We start from the raw sequence: 14,961 nt of genomic DNA, 5'->3' as shown, positions 1-14,961 counted from the left end.
AATAATGGAAAACGCACTGACCATTAACGTTTATTTATGGGCAAGGGCGAGAGGAAAGCCAAAAATTAACAGGCGAGGCTTGCCGAGCCCATTAATTTTGGCTTTCCTCAAGCCCGCACCCATAAATAAACGTTAATGGTCATCATGGAGTCTGTGAGTCAGTTATCTCTATTATATTATCAACAAACCAAAAAAAAACATCAAAATTTACGAAAATTTCCTGTGCGAACGACAACAGGTTCCCAGAACTTGTCAGTGAGTAGTGCGCGCTGCAAATATTTTGCAAATCTGTAAATTTTTTTGGAAAAAAGTGTTTAAAACTTGGCCCACAAGTGCTCCATTTTATTTTTGATTGATTATGATTTTTGTACATAATCACAATTGTCATTTTAGCTGTAAAGTTACTATGTTTGATATTATTCATATTCACGGGCATGTAAACAAACCATTACTGTGTATTTGTGGGCATTCACGTGGTTCAGCTCGACCAATCAAAATGCTATGGACAGGGGTTGGTAATATAATGCTGTATAACTTTCACCTGTACCAAAATATCTTTGTTGAAGTAAAATCAGCAAATTGGACTTTCTAATGATCCATCTGATTCTAATTATCCATTTTGATTTTCTGGTGATTTAGTTCCCCTGCCTAGATCATTTCAACTAGACAGTGAGTGTCATTACACATAAATGTACAACACCAAATGTACAGTTGTTACAGCAATCTAATTAGCTGAATTACACATAAATCTACAACACCAAATTTGCATTCTTACTCTAATTAGCTATATTATATTAATTGGTTAACTGATTAATAATACATGTAGTGGTCATTAAAAACTTTCTAGCAGTTCCTTTAGGGGAAAATTACATCAGAGTATAACAATCATCTGTTGTTTGTAACTGGACACATTTTATAGGGGCTGTTGCATTCATGAGAATACAAAATAATTCATGAATTCAAGAACTCAGTTTATATTTATTACTTTTAATAGATGTGTCTGACTTGCCCCACCCTTTATCATCAAAGTGTCAACACCACTAGCTACATCATACATGTACATGTGCATGCCATGAGTTTAATGTTTAAAGATACTTTATGTATCAATATTGGTTAACACACTTCTTTAAAATGTCAGAGGACATACAAACTGTGATCTTTAATATGTATAAATTATTATGAAGTACGGGACTGCAGAGCTTACAGTATTCCATTCCACACATTTTTTACACTAACTTATGAGTACCATAGCAACTCTGCATGTAATCTATAACATTGAAATATCGTAATGGTAGATGAAATTCATTAATGGGGGAACAATTCACAGAACTTTTCTGTGTTTTGATGTAACTTCATTGGTACATACTGAATAATGACCATCTCTGGAATTTTGTCTTCTATTCCTGGTACATGTTTGAGTCTAACACTAGTTTTGTCTTCTGTTCCTGGTATGAGTCTACCACAAGTTTCGTCTTCTATTCCTGGTAAATGTAATGTACATGTAATGTTTTGTTTCACGCTTGAAAGTATGTTCCCTTTTAAAGATGAAATGTTGGTGTTTTGAGAATATTAAAACACTGCCACTTGGTAACGCATATGGCTAAAAAACTTGGTGGACAGGTTTTATCAGATAAAAAAGATACACACATAGTTACATATATCTATGTTCGTCTTATACTTTGCAAACATCAATTTAATATACCGGTATGAACAGAATTTTTCCTGGGGTTGGCATACACGTACATGTATGTGTTATCTAATGGTAAACTACCCATTGCATATTAGATATGATATCAATAGATTTATCTTCTGTGTTTGGTAGTCATCTGAATATAAACTTTGCTATTCTTTGTTTTAAAATATTAAAATGTCACTTATCCTTGTCCACTGGTTTCAATTTTGTCAATAGTCTTTTGTACTTCCAAAAGTGCCAAATATATGAGAAATTCAACTATACACCAAATGCAAATTAGTGTATTTTTGAAATTTCAAAACTAAAAAGTTGTATTATCAAATCAAAGGAAAGAAAAGTTCCATCTGAAAAATCATCTTGGTAATTGTTCATAGTAACATAATGCAACTATGATAATAGAGAAAGAAAATCTACCAATGCAATTTCATTTTCACAAAGCAAAAACTAACGTTAATTCTACGTCCTCTGAGACACAGGACATGTATGCATTGACAACTGTGGCAAGATTGATCAGTTTGACAACAGCACCTGTCATGGAAGGGTCAGAGTTCAATCATTGGTTACTGATATTAACTCCAGAATGCTCCAGTGATTATCATAAGAACCCCTGCCACATTGCTTCATGACAAATATATTCATACTATTTCCCAATAGTATTCTAATGCTGACAGCATTGCAAGTCTCACAATTTGTATGTTCTGTTACCTTTTTACAAAGGGCAGTTAAAATGGCTTTCCTGGAACATACCAATTCCAAAGTCACATACTTACAGAGTGAGAAGCATTGTGTTACAGTTTACACCCCAGAAAATCTTTTCCTAGGGTCTATGATAACAAGAAATCAGCCATTTCCACTTGATTGGGTTAAAGCTTATATGATGTGATTTCATTAGGTCTGCTATAGATGCTGCAAAATTTGCCAAAATATCTAGCATGGAACCCCACAAGGACTAAGACTTTACCCCATTTAAATCTTTATTCTAGCAAGAACCTGGTTGAGGCGGGAATGTGAACAGACTAAAGATACTCCTTGCAATGCTTGCATGCATTGTTACCACGTAAGCTGGAATGTTAGCTGATAAACAATTTCACAGTTGAGCAATGTGACTTCTGAAGTATGCCTAACACAATATCTGCACCAATTTGTCAACAACAATGAAGTCTTTTCAAATACCCTTTAACTCTCATGTGTTGTCAACGATTAAATTACACGAGGAAGAATCTAAAAACAGACATCACATGGCTAAACGAACACTCCATTTAGTGAAATTTCAGGAGAATATGTTTGCAATTAACGATTCCATACTGTCAGTACTACGATTGAAATACAGAAATGTCCTGCTTTAGAAATTGTTCTAGCAACATTTCAAGTTCTTACATGGGACAGTCAGTACTCAAAGAGTTTGGAAAGCATTTATCAGGTTGTGGTATCTTTGTATTTGTCCACAAGCAAGAAACAATTACAGGCACAGCCAAGAGCCAAACCAATTTGATGCAACATCCTTATTACCAAAATTCTGTTTTGTATGCATTAGACAAACAGATTCCCAGTAAAGCTATTGACTCTGGAGCTGAAGTCAATGGCAAAAACAAACCAAACTTCATGTAGCATAGCTACACTACCATGGAAATGTTGATGATCATGGAAAACTAAACTTACCAGTATAATGACATGAGTATGCAGTTCATCAATTGTCTGTCCATGCTATACAGGTATTAACACAATAACATGTGTCACATCCCATAGAAATTCATATTTTCACAACATATATGATACGCAAACCTGATATCATAACCTGTTGCCTTTAAAACCTGTGTTCACAAAGTGTTCATTAGACTTGGTTCAAGTCGGTGAATTTTTAAAAAATAAAATCATTTATAATAGTTTCTCTTGTGTCTCTCCTATTTCGTACAAACATATTTGGAATTTGGTAGTGCAGGCCAGGTTTTCACAGCGATTGAATGCGTTACCTTTGAGTCTTGCGCAGTATAGTGAGTTAGTTTCTGCCGGATTCACCGACTTGGACTTCTTGCAAAGTACCGGCGGCCAGACGGACTGTGTACACAGTGACGTCAAGCAAATACAAAATGATTGACGGTTCCAGCCATTATTCTGGCCAATAAGGAGAACGCGTGAGCTTAGTTGTTAGTGGCGTCGAATAGGACCCTTTGCTGGGCCTTTTATTTTAGCACGGAACAAGCCGTTTGATAACTTCTTCTTTGGTCCTGATGGTTGATCATGTAGATCACTGTAGTTGGAACTGCTGGAGCTTTTCAGCAGAGTCGATGCCCAATGCTGCATGATCTGCAACTCACATGAGTGTATAGAAAGGGGTCAAGACTTGTACCGACGGCAAACTCTATTTCTTAACAGGAGAGTGTCTTTTTTCCATCCTTGAATAACCGGCGACGATTATCGCATTTTGCAACATGGGCCCCACAAACAACATAGATATTTTCACGCGTTTTCAGTGACACAACAGAGGTCGTGCTGACTTTTCTGGGAGTGATCGCACTCGACATCTTATGAATAATATATAAGTAAATAAAAACGTCATCTCATGAATAATTTATAGCAACGCAAATCCTGCAGGAAAGCCAAGTCTGTGATTCCGGGTGAAACTCCCCTGTGGCGTTCACCCGACTCATCGCGTCCGCTCCACTCACGCGCGTTTCACATTAAAGCAAAATACAAATCATTGCGTTCACTCCACTCAAACATTCACAAATCACAGACTTGAACCAAGTCTAAGTATTCATATACTTGTGTTCAGATGCACAATATTGATGCACACAGTGAATTCTCAGAACCACAGATCATTGACTCAATATTAACCCTTTTCCTGCCAAGTCGGTGAAAATCTGCTCAAAATTCGGTGTAGCCAGAATCTAAGCTCTGGTGACCGTTTTTCTACCAACTCGGTGGAATCGGGCCCTTTTTGGGTACCCCCCTTTCCTGCCATTGGTCGATGGCACTACCTTTTGCTATCCCCTGTGCGTTAAGGGGTCATCCGAGGACAGGTTTTCTGACAAGGAACGCCTTTTCCCCTCGAAATGGGTTCACAGGGAGTTGATAGACAGAGAAAGGTGCAGAAACCTGTCCGCCAGTCCCCAACCCGAGGGGGGCTGTTTTTTTATGGGGCCATTTTCTACGGGCTTGGCAGGATAACGGACAAGGGCGCTTGGCAGGAAAAGGGTTAATGCACACAGTTGCCTCTCTTTTAGATGAACCATAAACCATTGACTCAAATAGATACACTGGTAGTCCATGTTAAGATCAAATGGTCTATGGTTTTAGGCCTTTGACCACTGGGTATTCTCACCAATTATTTATAGAGTGTACAACTGCATTGTAAGTATGAGTAGGCTGCTACGATTACACTGTAACTGCTGGTCATGAACAACTGCTGCTGGTCATGAACAACAGAATGCATAAGGACGCTTAGTTATCCACACATTCAATGAATGTGACCCATTCATTTTAGGTCAATTACTTTTTGAAAGTTGAAAGTTATTTTAGATGGTCTATATGTTTGGAACTGTGGACAAGCATATACTTATAGTACATACCAGATTTGACAATATGTACATGAAAATTGTCAAGAGAGGTTTGGAATCCAAGTGATTCTTAAATGCATATTATATAAAAGAACTGTCATCAGTTCAAACCCTTTTCAAAAATTCCCAAGGACTCCATACCTGTACACTCTAAATTGAAACAAACGAAAACTTTCATTTGCAAATAAATGTAGTGTAAGGTCTTCATATTTTTCTATCTTGCGTCTTTTCAAAGTACTACCATTTTTGTCCTTTCTAAATCACATGTCCAACCATTATATTTCCTGGGCTAATGTCAAGCCATTCTATTACCCTTTATATGGGCTATACTAATACCCTCCTACATGTATAAAACTTAGGGTCATATCAGTATTTGGTAGAGATGCAGTGAAATTTGTTGATACATTATGAATTGACACAAACATGGAAATACTGCAATGACTATTACAAAACAAAGACACACTATTTCAATGCACTGTTGCAACAATTGTACATGTCTGTGTAAAGTATCTAAGTAACATACACATAAAGCACTACCCTAAATAAGTTGGTTGCGAGACATGCCATACAACTTATCTGGAAATGTCAACTACACGGTACACAGTCCACGTAGCAGGTGCATAGTTACACTTTAAAGAATTGGACTTTTCACTTCTTTAAATTACACAATCTCAGACAATGAATCAAAGGATTAAAAAAAATTGTATTTCTTGGCAACATAAAAATTTCACACCTACTGGACTGTGGCCATTATTGTAGTACACCAACTGTTGCCTGCTTAACAGACATCAAGCTTCAATATGACAGACATGTTGATGATTCTACATGTAGAAGATCAAGATCAAACTCATCACAAATGGAATGAAGACAGAAGACTTGTTGTATTTTGAGATCTGTACAGAATTGAACACAATGGATCCGGCAAAGATTGAAATTTACCTTGATATTACTTAACATTTCTAGAGCATCCTAGCTGCACTTTAATTAGATGACAACTACTTGATTCAGAAAAACTGGTTTCCATGAAAACAATATCTAAACATCTGAGCTTTCAAGCCTTTGATCAGATATTTGTTATTAAATTTTTAAAACTGTAAACTTTTGTAAGACGAGGAGGTGTTTGGTAAAACTATATGCATTTTATCAGCTAGTGAATGTTTCACAATCCCCAAATCAGTCTCCAAATCACACACTCACTTTTCGTGCACATGTAATATTCACCTTCAAGTATATTCACCTTCAAGTATACTTTGTATACCAATGACAATCTTTCCGTTCTAGTGCTCACACTTATTTGCAATGTTTATAACCACTGAACATCATCAATGTTTGAAATTCAGTACGTGTACATGTGTTTATGCTCTGTTGAATATTTACCTATGTGTATATAACAGAATAATTTCAGGACTTTTCAGGACTAGTAAATCTTTGAGGAAGGTATTGGTACACTTGTACAACAATGATTATAAACATCATGTTGAATGAAGTTGAAATCTTCAAAATTGCTCAAAACTGCCTCACATCCGAAAAATTACATAGTACATGTAATTACAAACAAGGAGAATTTTTGACAATATTTGAGACAGATTCTCATCTCTAAACATGTTGAAACTAATATTACCTTGTCCATCAGATTTAGTCAGACAATAAAAGTTGAACAAAGGTAAAAGGTGCATTCAAATGAATTCTACATTTCAATGACAAAAGTGCAAGTTATGCTGTGATTTGTCCTTCAGCACTTCCTCAGCTTGACTTCATTACAGTTTCCCATGAACCATTTGATTTATATAACATCCAGTATTTTAAGACAGTAGAATATTTAGGTATAGATTGATAAGCAGGAACTAATCAAATTAAATTTCATGTCTCTGCAGGTATATGGTAATAAATTGAAATGAGAGCACCCCATGGAAAATTCACACATTGGGAAATGTATTTCTTTGTATAGTCTCCTAATCACCATTGAAATGTACATGTACATGAAAAGTGATGGTCCAATTTGACATCAGTACAGGTAACATTACATGTACATTGTAAGATATCATAGAAATTTTCAACCAAAAAAGAAAACAGATACATTACTAATTACATTACCAATTCTACCTCTGTCAAACATTCCAATAAAACGCAAACTTCCTGTGGTAACATTTTTTTCAATACATTTCATTCATTTATTAAACTTCAATCCACCAGAATTTTCAACAGCAAGGTTACATTGTTTAAGAATATCAGATGAGATAATTAATCTAAAATGTATTTATTACCACTACATGTAGATATACATTTTATACGTCCAATGATTGAAAATGTCACAGCTTTTAAACACTAGTTATAAGAAACATATCATTACTTGTAAGAAATGGCATATGCTGTCATCGTAACAACAATGACGCTTTGACTAAATTTTGTCTATCAAAATTCATGCTTCTCCTCCAAGGATTACAGTACATGTATGGTCAGTCGTGTTGTAAGGATATGCAGATAGTTTGTTGATTTGGGATGACTGGCACAGTGAACTAGATACAAATGATAATTAATCAGATTTAATATACACCAATGCATTCAGGATGTTATGTAGATACATGGTCTTGCAAAACCCTTCACAGCATTTTAAGACAATGTCTATTGTGTTGTATTGTGCTGTTCACACAAAGACCATCAAAACGCCTCTGAAACAGCTCTGGTCCAATACTAGCACAAAAAGACAGGTGTGGACGCTCTGAAGTGGTTCTGAAACGTTTCAAATTCGGGACGGTTTAGCCGGCCAGATCTGAGCCGGTGTAGGGATTATCTCTATCCCCAACTCGCTGTGTGGACGGACTGAGCCACTTCAGAACCGTCTTAAACACCCTCACTCGACAGGTATTTGTAACATTTAACAAGCAACAAGCGTATTTGTAACATTTAACAAGCAACAAGCAACATTCAACTTCCTTCATCATGGCTGCCATACAGAACTCTACGTTTCGTGGTAAAAATTGGTTCGATGATTGGATCAGTCTGCTTATGAGTGGAAGAAAGTATGAAGAGAATGCTGAACGGAACCTGTAGAGACAGCGTCGTTTACAAAAACATTGCTGAAAGGGCTCTACAAAAGGGTATAAACAGGATAGCTGATCGGTGCCACCGTAAGATAAAGGCACTGAAACTGCACCGTAAAGAAGTTGTTGGTAGCAACCGGCACTACAAGAGTACAACATCATTCATACCTGGAGCTACTTTGGTAGCTCCATGAATCATGTTAGCCATTTTGTTGCAATGCTGTATGCTTGGCCATATACACCTTTTGAACTCGAGAGAGTGCAATAAGCCGGCTGAAACACCAAAACAAAGACTTAATTTTGTGTATGTGGACAAAAGCGGACTCAAACTATTAATCCTCTGTTGCAAATCGCAAATAGTGTCACAGAAACGCTTCAAATTTTTTCCTGTCTGAACGTAGTATATTTCTATCGTAGTGGATGTAGACTACTTTAATACAAACATGCAATGCTGAAAACTTGTAAATCATAGTAACAGCACAGTCAGCTTTCTTTTATCAAAAGATTACAACAGCTTTTAGATAAGGCTCTCACCTTATCCAATCAAAAGAATTGTAATACAGATTGGTACCTCTAATATCCTATCCTTCATATTTAATATAATTTTGTCTATATTGACACTCATTAATTAGATACATATGCTAGAATCCTGCTATGAAAAGTAAGAAAAATGGTAAAAATGTATAATTATTGAATTTTTACAATACTTTTTATTTATTTTTGCTGTCATGTTATCATGATAAAACAGCTTAGTGAAAAGGCTGTGATGAAGCATATTTGATAGAGGAACACATTTGACTATGGGAGAGTCCAGTAACTTTCAACTGACACTGATTAGAATATTACTTCTCCCTAATTATTGCACTGTGTATGTACCTCTTTGCAAGCTTTCATCTTTTGTCCACAACAGTTTTGATCAATAACATCGACATTTAGAGTCTTTTCACATAATAATACTATCATTATTTGACATTCCTTTATTTTAGAGGGATTATTTGTCCTGTTTGAGGAAATTTGAAAGATGTTTTGGCATTTTCAAGACTTCAGAAACAACATTTGTACCACTCCCTTGGGCTATTCATATACCTTACACCATTGACTTTGCAAAATGTTTACTTTATGCAAATTCTTCCCTGCATACTTCTGTCAATTAAAATGACCATCCAATATCTGATAATAATTTCAGATATTCAATTTCAATAATTGTCTGATTGATAAATTTTTGCATACCCCTAAATTGAAAATATCCACATGGGACACATTTGGCAATCCAACTACAACAAAGTTAAATGTTTACATAAGAGTTTAATTAGTAAAACCACCATTAATATCAGCTTAAGTGTATGTGATCAAAGTCATACATGAAACTATACAATGTTACACCACTGTGGGCCATTATAAAGTTACCTACATGTAGCTGAGATGGGCAATAATTTGAATGGCTTGATCTTAAATGAATTATTCATATGTAACTCGATGTTCTTTGGTGGCAAGTATTCCAAGCATTGAGCAAGCAAGTTAAGTCAATGGAAAATCTCTGAATTAAGACTAAATGAAGAACTACATGTACATCTGTGAAATTCAAATAAAATAGTGTCAACGACATTGGGCTCTCATTTGATCACAATCACATAAAATATCGTTGACGTGACCTATACCCATATCATACACTTTCACTCTCATACTGATCAGTGTTGCTAACATTACAAAGAAAATACATGGAGATAAGCTCTGATGCCTCTGTGGGGATGGTCAAACTATTTGTAGTTTTGTAATAGTTTTGAATGCTAGCCACAAGGAACCTGAATAGTTATTTCTGAAAAGAAAGTTTCCAAACAGGGTAGAATTCTTTGTTAAATTCAAAATAAGTAACTTGGTCTACAGCTTGTAAAGTTTATGGGCAAAAGAAAAGAATGATACTTGAAATTGAACTAGACTATTATTGATTATTATTAATCAATTTAAACAAATTTCATGTAACAATTTTGGAACATAATTTGTGTCATTACTATGTAAACATCAGAGCTCGAAATACTTTTTTTCAACCACCTGTCCACTTGATAAGTCAAAATAAAAAGTATCTGTCCCAGTGAGAAAAGTACCTGTCCAAAATGGCATAATTTATTCTGAGAAACTGTACTAATTTCGACTCACCTGAGACATATACTAATTTCGACTCACCTGAGACATAATGTCCAGAGAAATTGAATGTCATTTCTAATTAGTTTGATAGGAAGTTTTTGACAGAACACAACAAGTGAATCCGGGAAAATTCAACAAACTCATGTCTGTACCATATGCAAATTGGCGTAATAGCGCCCTTGGTGTCAAGATAGCCCTGAGAATCTCCCAATCACAGAGATTTGAGACGTGACCTTAGATAAATCAACATGGCTGCCTCCTGTAAACAGTGATTAGATATTATCGAACTTTCTTTTACTTTTTTCTGACAGGTACACATCCAAATAATGATTTTCAAAATCTTAAAAAGGTACATAAATTTAAACTTTTGAATATTTGCTGTAGTCAATGGGTTGAAATACTTGTTGCAGGCTTAAAAAACCTACCTGTCCACTTGGACAAGTACTTTTCAAAACTGCTTGTCCCAGGCCAAATTTCACTTGTCCGGGACAGGCAGACAGGTGATATTTCGAGCCCTGAAAATATGCAATGTGACTATTTTGGGCTATCAGGTATTCCGTATTTTCAAAATTTCAATTCACTGGTCTCAAAAATTTAACATCCTCAAAATACCAAATCATGTTCTATACCTCCCTAGGGTCATTTGACAAATTAATGGTGGCATATTTACCGTACACAAATCAAATAAAGCAAGAAGCCAGCAGAGCTGAAAGGTCACATTCAGAGCTTGTTCTATGTTTGAAACTTGGAAACAAATCAATCCACTAGAATTTCAACTTCTATAACATCTTCCATAAGGATACACCTTTAATGCAATGTATTGACATGAAGTGATAAAAAATTAATTGCAATAGCAGTAACAATGATCACTGACCTCTATTGTACAATGGTTTACAGAGTTTTAATTAAAAAATCAAAAAAAAATGTTAGGTATTGACTGAAGATAATTCAATTTGTTACATAGTTAGGGACAATAATATCATATCAGGGTCTTTTTGAAACATGTAAAGCAATAATTGAAATCCACAGAGATTGTGAAAACGGAATACATTTGCTACTCTGATCAATTTGGACACCTGGTACTTAAAAAGTGATGAAGACACAACATCTCCAAGGAAATTTTCATTTACAATTATGGTTGCGTACATCTCATTTTGTGTAATAAGTGTACAGATAGTAGGGAAACATCAACCTTCAACATCTGTGACTTGTGACAACTGTCAAACTTTTGAGATGGACATTACGTTTTTACAAATACATGTAAATATCACATTTCATCGAAGACTGATTTAAACACTTCCATCTATAAGAATGCATGACACACTCAAATACTCTCACTTAATTGAGCTCAGTGGTTCAACATATATATTACAGCAACAACTGACCCATGATTACGATAATTATTCTTACTCACTACAGCACTCCTGTACAATTTTCACAAAGTTATCATCTTTCATTATCAATGCACACTTACAGCTATGATTTCAATTCTCAACAACATCATTCAAGTTCTGAAAGATAACAGTTTGCGTGATCAAGAAAATTTTGAAGATAATCAGTACAACCACAGAGCTCTAAGAAGATAATCCACATAGTCAAATCTGTGCAGTTTATTGACTCTACAAATGTTCTCATACTTCATTAACAAAGGAAATCTCAAATGAAAACATACATTACAATACTGCCAAAGAATAAGAATATTTTCATACCCTACTGAGTAGCCACTGAACCGCTGAACTTAGTACTTCTCATGTTGAATGAAAATTAAACCCTCTAAGTCCTTGAATATTTGCAACCACACTAAATGCATTCAAATAGACCAATACCATTCTTTTAACCACCGCCACTTGGTGTTCAATGAGTAAAGGAGCACCTTGTTCAAAATTATTTGCTAGAGTACCGTGTAACCAATGTGATTTGATGAAATCTTTTCATACAAATTCTATCACAATGGATGTAAATTACAAAATAAGATAATGACAACAACTGAGTATCAGTAATGGGGGGAGGGGTGGGGTGTGGGTACTTTGAACATACATTTGGCCTGAAGGTTGTATAGTCATCGGCTGTAAACTAAGAATACACCAGTAAGCAATGCTTTCTAGGCAGAGTACAGGTTTCTTGGCGACAATTTTGTCTTTGGTTATCAAACGGAGATCAAGATGAATGTGATTCACTTGCCAACAAGAGCTGTCACTAACTAATAACTTAGTACTCTATATAACTTGAAAAGTACAACCAATTACACAGCATACAACTGTACAGCTCTTCTATGGGAGTAACCTACAGAATGGTTCTTCCACAAAAGTGGAGGTACTATAGCTAAGACCAAGATCTTGAGTCCTGTGTTTATAGCAGAGAAAGAATTAACTTGTCAAAACTTTTATTCCATTGTACTACATAAATTGTGACACCTCAGTTCCCTCCACTACACAGCTGTTACATCCAGAGAAGATACTTTTCCATATATATAGTCCAAAACACTCTGTGCTATTTTGCAAAATTACATGTTCTACGGTATGAAGCATATTAATACGGTGACTGATGTATCTGCTGCCTTATATCATATGAAATGGATGAAATTATTATTTTAAAATATCACATCATGTCAAAACAATTTCTACAGCCGGTTAAAATAGTACCAAGCAGATAAAAGATTTAATACCTTCACCATGTACTCTACGTACATACATGTATCTTGCCACATGAACAGAGGGTAATAATACTATTAGTATAGTGGCAACATCCTGTAGAATTAATTTTAAAGCAAATTTAACTGTCCAATGCAATGTCTGTCTATTTCACATTGTCAAAAAGTGGCATTAAGTTAATACTTGATATATAAAAGGAATGCTCACAAGGTTTCTGGGATGAATACTGCTAAGAGCAGCAAGATGGAATTTTGTAGGCCTTCAGGCAAAAATGCTCCATTCTCCAAATGACATACCTCTTGCTGAGAAACCCCCGAAAAGGTATTCATGAAGAGTCGAAGACCCTTTATGCACTTTTATCAGTACCAAATTGACTCTGCATTCGCTGAAATTGTTTGCAGTTATCAATTGGGCAACGAACAGTTGGCAAAAAATGCGGAAGAAAAAGTGCTGTGTGTATTTTCCTTTGACATATGGAGCAATGAATGATTTGGCTTTAAGCACCAGTGCTCTCTTTTTTAATTCCGTGCATCAAATACGACCGACAAGTATATTTGTTACGCAGAATCCCTACTTCTGCTACTGCCACGAACATGAACATTATCGTGTAATCCGTTAGCAGTGGAATCGAAGACTTACACAGCAATCAGTATCTTGTCAAATCACATCAATAACTTGGTAAAGACAGCCAGAAATGCAAAACAATCCCAAAAGATGCAAAAGGGTTTCTCACCTCGTCGATGTTCCTTTCCGAACGTCGCACATTTCACATTTGAATGCTTCAGCAGAATTTTTATATGTGCACACACTACAATCCCAATAGCCCTCCTCAACGTTTTTTGACTGTCTTTTCGGTCTACAGGAGAGAACACATGAGATATGGCATAAGACTGATGCACTTTTCGCAATCATTCACACAAGGCTAACATACGTCGCGATAAAACACGGAACACATACTAGAAGTACACACACACGAATGAAAATGAGCCCCCAATGTTTATATACGGTCACACTGAGCCGCTGTGGTTCATCGCTACCTTTCGCGGGCGATTCTTCGCGCAAAGATCCATTTACAGACGGAATATCAACATCAATAGATAGTTTAATACATGACTCACCTACTAGGGCTACGCCTTTGATCCATATCGCGGAACTTGCAGCAAAATAATCCAAAGAAAGTAAGCGAATTACGCCTATCCAAGCCTTCCCTGGCCTTGTCCTGCGACTGATGGGGCTTTCCTCTGTCTGCACGTAAAAGATCACGTGAACTACGTCATCCAATCAGAGCGTTAGATAGTTCCCGGCATTCCAAGGCTCACCCTATGCCTCGTTTTCGCCAAAGCCTTGACTGATCTTTTGTTTGCATACCGTCCACTTTGTCATTGACCTATTTTTCTCACCTGCGTCGACCTCGACCTGACCTCTATAGTTAGTCTAGGCAGCTGGCTGGGCTTCCCGACTCATTAACCGAGTCCTTGAATGAAGTTTTCATGACCGCTCACTTTTCTAAATGTTATGGTAAGTATGCCAGCGGAAGACGAATTCAACAAACGTTTCTTTTAATCATTAAGCTACATTTACGGAGGCATGATGAGGGCAATTCCATCGCTTTACAATGGAATCTGATAAATTGTCGTGAAAAAAACTATAAAGAGACCATGCAAGCTGTATTTCTCCTAGGTCAATGTTTGTTTTAATATATTTTCACGTTTGTTCTCCGTAACGGTCGTTTTGAAAGCTTTTCCATGCCCTTCGTTTGGAGTGATTGTCCATCAGTTGACGAGGATCCACAGACTAATGACAGAATGATAATTCTCATAAACGCACAGATGGATTCACCTTATCTGAAGCGTTATTTGTTGTTTCTGTAATGTCAT

General features: G+C 36.1%; 1 protein-coding gene across 1 annotated transcript in view; it reads right to left on the bottom strand.

The window, feature by feature from the left end:
- Positions 1-14,346, bottom strand: part of LOC139134572 (RING1 and YY1-binding protein-like) — a 45,824-nt gene extending 31,478 nt beyond the window's left edge. The window contains exons 1-2 of the mRNA XM_070701469.1: positions 14,203-14,346; positions 13,818-13,940 (exon numbers count right to left, since the gene is read on the bottom strand). Coding sequence (XP_070557570.1) covers positions 13,818-13,940; positions 14,203-14,228 — 149 coding nt within the window. The 5' untranslated portion in view covers positions 14,229-14,346. The remainder of the gene's footprint in view (positions 1-13,817; positions 13,941-14,202) is intronic.
- Between the last annotated feature and the right edge of the window lie 615 nt (positions 14,347-14,961).

This window comes from Ptychodera flava, chromosome 6 (assembly GCF_041260155.1).
Source record: "Ptychodera flava strain L36383 chromosome 6, AS_Pfla_20210202, whole genome shotgun sequence".
NCBI lineage: Eukaryota > Metazoa > Hemichordata > Enteropneusta > Ptychoderidae > Ptychodera > Ptychodera flava.
Note: the sequence above shows the minus strand (reverse complement) of the source record. Positions and strands in the feature narration are given on the sequence as shown.